Here is a 7,641-nt window from a genome sequence, read left to right on the forward strand (position 1 = left end):
CAGCTTGACATTGAACTAATGCTCCATGCTCGTACCATGATAACGTTACATTGACTGCATTTAGCCGACATGTGGTGTTAGCATAATAAGGCATTTCACTAACTATTCGTGTATCTTTCACAATCAGCAATGTCAACATAGGTGAATGTATAATATGATAACGAAAACGGTTAGTGAACTAGACTGAACAATTTCAGTGTAACAGTAAGATCGTAGGAAGTAACATTACTGTACTGAACATTATTATAAACTATAAACAACATAATTTGTTGTTTACAAATTATAAACAACATGCAACAGTACTGGGATGAGTGACGTTAGACAGTAGATCTAGTACATAAAATAAAAGTTACATCCTAAAGCACCTACTTTTTGTTATCCTGGAACAGTCTTTTGTATTCATTTCATGTCTCATGTATGTTGTAGTTTACCTTGCCATTTCATTACAGTTTACCATGATTTATTTCAGCATATCTGAAAACTTGTAATTTATCACAATAAAAATAGCGGAGGTCTCTCCATAATTCAAACACTCTGCCGATGTTGATCCGTGTTTTCGTACTAAGTCGATCCGATTCACGTTTGGCCTGACGAGCTTCAGCAGATACATTTTTGTTTTGTTTTTTTATATTTATGTGGATTTTGTGTTGGAGTCTGTGTTGTGCTGGAGGCAGGTCGTTTTTTGGTGTTATCAGACTCCATGTCGTTAGCTGCAGTGCCGTCGCATAGACTGTATATAAAAAGGAGAGAGGCTCGGGAGCGCACATGCACGTCACATCCGATGGATTTTGCAGAAAATCCGACCCGGAGACTTCACATAGAAATAGGAATACTGGCCTTCAGAGGTAATAGCAGAACCCGACAAGTGGATCATTGTAATGTGTGATTTCAACCCCTTCACACACAGGCAATAAAAAAGGATTCATTTTAGAAAAAAAGTTACATTTAGCACCTTTAATAGTTTTTTTTTTGTTTTGTCTTTTTACACATGTAGATAACATGAAATATGCATTCGATAATCATTCAATTTGATAAATAACATTACCATCTGATAGCATCACTATCATTTGGTTGTGCCTCAGAATGTTTTTGTTAGGGCAGATTTCTGTGATTTCTGTGTAGTCTATTGCAGAGTCCTGCAACGGGTCGGTTACCCGCATAAAAGTGGCTAAAACAGGTGGATTGTGACATTCCTAAAATTCACGGGCAGGGATGCGGGCGGATAATGCAACGCTATCTCACGACCAATTAGTACGAATTCGTACGAGTGATTAAAAGGTGGCTAATTCGTACGAATTCGTACGAGTGATTAAAAGGTGTCTAATTCGTACGAATTCGTACGACCTCACTCGTACGATTTGTCTAAACCCACGTGATGGGTAGGTTTAGGGGCGGGGTCAGGGGTAGGTCATTCGTACAAATTCATACAAATTTGGTAACTCGTAAAATATGTACGAATTGGCAAAAATCTTACGAATTTGTACGAGTGAGGTCGTATGAATTCGTACGAATTGCCGTGAGATCAGGCTGGATAATGAACTCCTTGCGGGCGGGTAGTAGCGGATGAAAAATATGTGCAGTATTTGTATGTCTAAATTACCATTACACATACGCAACAACGAGCGCTGCGAGAGAGAAAGACTTTTCCACAGCTGGATTTATAATTCAAGAACGGAGGACGCAACTTAAACCTGGGACTTTGGACGATATCCTTTTCCTGCACAGTAACCTTAAGGGAAAGTAAATGCATAGGCATAGGCCTATAGGCTATTGTTTGTGGGTTAGGGTTAGGGTTTCTTGTTCTTTTTTTTCATTAATAGGTCTATTTGAGTATAGGCTAATGTTATCAGGTTCCATAGCCTATTTAGGTGCCGATACTTGAATGGCGCAAAACAAAGCGCACTTTAGCCTGTTTCATTAGCCCATTCATGAGGCTATTGTGATGTTGAGAGAGGTGTGAGATAAAAAATAAAGCACTTTAATTGGAATGATTTTAGCGTGCGATTTATCCCGGGCACGGGTCGGGTAACGGGCCAAATATTAACGGGTCTGGGCGGGTGTGGATTTAATTTTGATATTATCACGGGTGACGGGTCAGATCTGGTGCCGAACTTTGCGGGTACGGGCGGGGGCGGGTCTCCAAAAATGGACCCGTGCAGCACTCTGTCTATTGCTCAGCAAGTAGTAGTCAAAGTGAAATGCATAACTGACATCTAGAGGAATTCTGAGAAAAAACACTTAAGTAAAATCATGGATAACTAAATGTATTGATTCTTATCCCAGACTGATCTCATGAAATGGCGTATGTATGACACGCCAATTCGTATTTCCATTTTTGGCGTGCTATCAACACGCATAATCGCTTTTCAGCGTGTTTATCAACGCCTTTGACTTAACGTTATATTACTGTATTATGTAGATATATGGCCTACCCCAACCCCGTCCCTAAACCTACCCGTCACTGGGGTTAATACCATTTATGAGTGTTCTCCTACCATCCTAGGAAAAGAAATATCGCTCCACAGATGTAGATATAGATTTTGCTTCGTTTCGCTCGGACATTTAACGGCGTACACATACACGCGGAATCACTCGGACATTTAATGGCGTAGACATACACGCAAAAGATTTCGGCGTGGACATACATGCGGATAGCTCAAAATGCGTATAGATAACACGCCACTTGACTTGAAAGTGGCGTGTATGTTTACGCTAAGTCATGATGTCATGTTGCTTATCCTTTAGCTATAAAACCAATTGTTTCTCAGCTCAACATCTTTAAATAAGCCTTGATGCAATCTCTCTGAGCAACAACATATTGTGCATGCAAATGTCCATTATTCCATCAGTGCTGTTTTCTTGCCTTGCCTTTGTTAGGAGGGATGAGAGTGTGACGTTCTGATTTCCAGGGACACCTGATTTCCATGCGCCAAGCATGCTAATTTCAAGCAACACCCCACACAACTTTCATCATAAATTAGTGTGCCAAGTGGGTGAGTGGATCAGGAAGAGAGAGAGAGAGATGTGGATCACTCTGTATATTTCTCTTTACCTGTCCTTTAACTGTATCTCTGCAGCTTCCATCCTCAGATCAGGTACCTGTCAGCTCCAGGGACGCTTCAAATTGAATGGAATGTACCAGGATGGAGATGTTATACTTGGAGGCCTGTTTCATGTTCACTTTTTCACAGTGTTCCCAGATCTGAACTTTAGAATGGAACCAGAAAGACCATACTGTGAAAAGTGAGTCAGACTGACTACATAACTATAAAAGTATAGAAAGATTTAACATACGATTCATAATAATTAGATTAATGAGAGGAAAAATAAGTAGTAGTGGAACAAGAAATAAAAATATTATGTCCACCCTACCCTCTTTTACCAAATATGTGCAAATTATGTGTTGACAGCAGTAATGCAGCCTTGGCCAAAAATCTGTATTGAGAATGTTGTATATCTAACCACTTGTGCATAATAGGAAGGATCCTGAAGTGATGTGTGAACTTTCATGTATTTGCTATGTATTAATACTTGTATTAATTTGACTCGTGGTTATTAATATCTTTAATAATCATTATTATTATTTTTATTTTTTTAGATTTAATATGGAAGGCTTTCAGCATGCACAGACCATGGCTTTTGCAATAGATGAGATTAATAAGAATCCCAACCTACTGCCTAACATCACTCTTGGTTACCATATTTATGACAACTGTGTGATGCTAGGAATGGCATTCCGGGCTGCCATATCCCTGGCTAGTGGGACAGAGGAGTCCTTCTCCAGCGTAAACTGCACTGGCCCTCCTCCGGTGGTTGGGATTGTGGGGGATGCAAGTTCAACTCCTTCCATTGCGATTTCTAGTGTTCTGGGGCTGTTTCGAGTACCTATAGTAAGATGGTATTACAAAAAGTAAAAATATTTTTTAGCATTGATAACGCATTGATATTTAGCATTATATAAGCACTTTTCAGTTTTTTTTTTTGTCATCTTGTAGCCTTCCAGAAGTTTCTTTCTCGCTCATATGTATAATATTTCAAAAATCTAAATTACGAATTTCTTTTCTGATCGTCACTATTTTTCTGTTTCATGCTCTCTTCTCTCTCTATATCTCCCCTAATTAGGTTAGTCACTACGCCACCTGCTCCTGTTTGAGTGACAGGAAAAAGTACCCCTCTTTCTTCAGAACGATCCCCAGTGATGCCTTCCAGGTGCGGGCTATGATTCAGATCTTGAGGCATTTTGGATGGAACTGGGTTGGTCTACTCTACAGTAATGATGACTATGGCATCAATGCTGCTCAGTCCTTCCAACAGGAAATGCAGCGGTTTGGACATTGTATTGCTTTTTCTGAAATCCTGCCCAATGATCACAACCCCAGAGATATTCAGCGTATAATGGGAGTGATTCAGGCCTGTACAGCAAGAGTGGTGGTTGTTTTTGCTCTTTCATCCTTTCTGATACCTTTGATGGATGAGGTGGTGTTGCAGAACATGACAGGCAGGCAATGGATTGCAAGTGAAGCTTGGGCCACCTCTCTTGAATACCACACTCCACGTTTCCTGCCCTTTCTGGCAGGCACACTGGGCATTGCTATCAGACGTGGAGAGATTCAGGGGCTTCATGACTATCTGCTACGTCTCCGTCCCAGCAATGATCCAAGAAATAATATGTTGAGGATCTTCTGGGAGAACATGTTTGAGTGCAGTTTTGAAACTAGGAGTAAACAAACAGATGGAGAGCAAGTGAAAAAGGTGTGTACTGGACAGGAGGATCTAACCACCACGGACACATCATACACTGATGTTTCAGGATTGAGGGCATCTTATAATGTCTATAAGGCAGTTTATGCTCAGGCACATGCGCTTCATGACCTGATGCAGTGTCAGGAATGGAAAGGACCATTCAGTGGGAACAGATGTGCTGATATAATCAACCTGAAACCCTGGCAGGTAAGGAACATAGGTATAGTGCAGATTCTCTCTAGGCATATAGAGTTGGTGGAAAATCTGTACTCTACATTAATTCAATTTCAAGATAAACATAAAACCTGTCCTGTCTACAAACTGCACAGATGGTTCACTACCTCCAGAAAGCAAACTTCACCACAGGCTTTGGGGATCATGTATCATTTGATAAGAATGGCGATGCTCTAGCCATCTATGATGTGTTGAACTGGCACCCAAGCTCTGATGGATCAATAACGATCCACAAGATCGGTGTAGTAAACGAAGGGGCAGCAACAGGGATGGTGCTTACACTGGATGAGGAAGCAATTTACTGGAACTTTGAGACAAAAAAAGTAACTAACATAGCATGTTAATGTCATCCTTTTTGCAGATATGTAGTCTGAATACAAGTCAAAGCAATAAGATGTGTCATTATGTAAAAGAGATGACAAACACATGATTAGTAACAGGTGGTGTCTCTTTCAGCCCCCACGGTCTGTGTGCAGCGAGAGCTGCTCCCCAGGCACCAGACGAGCAACAAGGAAGGGCCTTCCTGTCTGCTGTTTTGACTGCCTGCCATGCGGAGATGGAGAGATTTCTAATGCAACAGGTAAATCATATAATATAACGTGAAAGGGAAATTTTCTCTTTTTGATTTTTTTCTTACATTTTTTTGTCTTTATGGCAGATGTTATTGAGTGCACAGCGTGTCCAGATGACTTCTGGTCCAATCCAGATAATGATCAGTGTGTCCCCAAAGAAGTTGAGTTTCTGTCCTATGAGGAACCTCTGGGCATCTCTCTGACCACTGCTTCCTTGCTAGGCACCTGTTTCTGTGCTCTTGTGATGGTCATTTTCGCTTATCACCGTAACACTCCCATAGTACGTGCCAACAATTCAGAGCTCAGCTTCCTGCTCCTGGTGTCACTCAAACTGTGTTTCCTGTGTGTTCTGCTATTCATTGGCCGGCCGGAGCAGTGGACATGTCAGTTAAGACATGCTGTGTTTGGCATAAGCTTTGTCCTGTGTGTCTCCAGCATCCTGGTCAAGACTATGGTGGTAATAGCTGTGTTCAAGTCCTCTCGTCCAGAAGGCAAAGGAGCGATGAAATGGTTTGGAGCAGTTCAACAAAGATGCACAGTTCTGATCCTAACAGCCCTCCAGGTTGTGATATGTGCAGTCTGGCTATCAACTGCCTCTTCAACACCCCATAAAAACAACCAGTACACCCGCTCTAAAATAGTATATGAATGTGCTATTGGCTCAGTGGCTGGTTTTTCTATGTTGCTGGGATACATTGGACTGTTGGCAGCAGTAAGTTTCCTTTTAGCCTTCCTAGCGAGAAATCTTCCAGATAATTTTAATGAAGCAAAGTTCATCACTTTCAGCATGTTAATCTTCTGTGCTGTGTGGATTGCATTTGTTCCAGCATATGTGAGCTCACCAGGGAAATATGCAGTAGCTGTGGAGATATTTGCCATTTTAGCTTCCAGTTTTGGATTACTGGTAGCCATATTTGCTCCAAAGTGCTACATTATCCTTTTGCATCCAGAGAGAAACACTAAAAATTCCATAATGGGAAGAGAGACACAAAATAAATAGTTTTCCATTACTGTGATGTAAAAATGTAAACTCTAATTTGACAACTTATCGTTTTAATTGTGTTTTCATCTATATGAACAAAGCCATTTTTTGCAATGCCTACTGTTTTGGAGTATTTCAATGATTAACATAGATTTATTGTGATATCGCCTGTCATATTGCCTTTTATATATTGTGTCTGCTTCAGAGGTTTACCCCCCTTTACATGTTCAATCTTGTAAAATTGTTTTATTTAATAAATTAATGAGAAAAGAATGTTTGCCAGAACAGCTTGATTATAGAAATTCAATTTGACAGCTCGAATCAAAAAGTTTCCGACACGGGTCATTTAATTAATTTGTGTCCTTTCCTATGAGAAATGTATCCTACGGTGGTCAAGTAGTGCATAACACAATGAAAAATATAGATGCGAGCAGCGATGACAGGCTCAAGCCGGTGGCACCACCACCCGATGCCTTTAGGCTAACTGTACACGACCGGCAATATGAATGTAAAACACGATAAATGTAAAAGAACCACATCAAAGTTGTCTGAATACGCCACATTTACTGAAGCAGCTGGTGCCACTATGACCGTAAACCCCAACAGCCACATCCATGAGATCGTTTAAATTTGGAGAGTGAAGAGCTGACTGAAAAGATGATGACGGAATATTTTGTGTAAAAGCGCCTATTTAAGCGAATCTGTCATTGTACTGTTTTGTTGTTGTGTTTTCCATTAAGTATAATAGGCTATTGAACTCAAAATTCAAGCAATCGGCCCTGAAATGGCACTAATTTTAAAGTGAAACTAAAAAGTGCACGGGCATTCATAATGGTCCGCGTTCACGGCGAGGAGCGAGCAGAACAGAGTGAATGTTTTTTAGTTCATTCCTTCTTCCATATGAATTAATTGAAAAAGTTCGCTCTGCTCCATACCATTATCAATGTCCGTGCGAGTATTTTACTTTCACTTTTATATTAGCGATTTAAAAGCCCCTGCCGGTGTCACACGTAGATTAACCGGTGGGAAAATATCCTCAGTCAAATACATAATATATAAATACAATGGGTACCTGATTTTGAACACAAGAGTGCAGTATAGCTCTACGTA

The 7,641-nt window shown here is 40.5% G+C and overlaps 1 protein-coding gene across 1 annotated transcript; it reads left to right on the forward strand.

Moving 5' to 3' along the window:
- Nucleotides 1–2,830: 2,830 nt before the first annotated feature.
- LOC130100472 (extracellular calcium-sensing receptor-like) lies at nucleotides 2,831–6,549 on the forward strand. The gene is made up of 6 exons (XM_056265947.1): nucleotides 2,831–3,243; nucleotides 3,599–3,890; nucleotides 4,123–4,950; nucleotides 5,073–5,300; nucleotides 5,434–5,557; nucleotides 5,636–6,549. The coding sequence occupies exons 1-6, from the start codon at nucleotides 2,936–2,938 to the stop codon at nucleotides 6,547–6,549; spliced, it is 2,694 nt and encodes an 897-aa protein (XP_056121922.1). The 5' UTR covers nucleotides 2,831–2,935.
- Nucleotides 6,550–7,641: the final 1,092 nt, after the last annotated feature.

Source organism: Rhinichthys klamathensis, unplaced genomic scaffold, assembly GCF_029890125.1.
Source record: "Rhinichthys klamathensis goyatoka isolate OS25496 unplaced genomic scaffold, OSU_Roscu_1.1 h1tg000242l_1, whole genome shotgun sequence".
Lineage (NCBI taxonomy): Eukaryota > Metazoa > Chordata > Actinopteri > Cypriniformes > Leuciscidae > Rhinichthys > Rhinichthys klamathensis.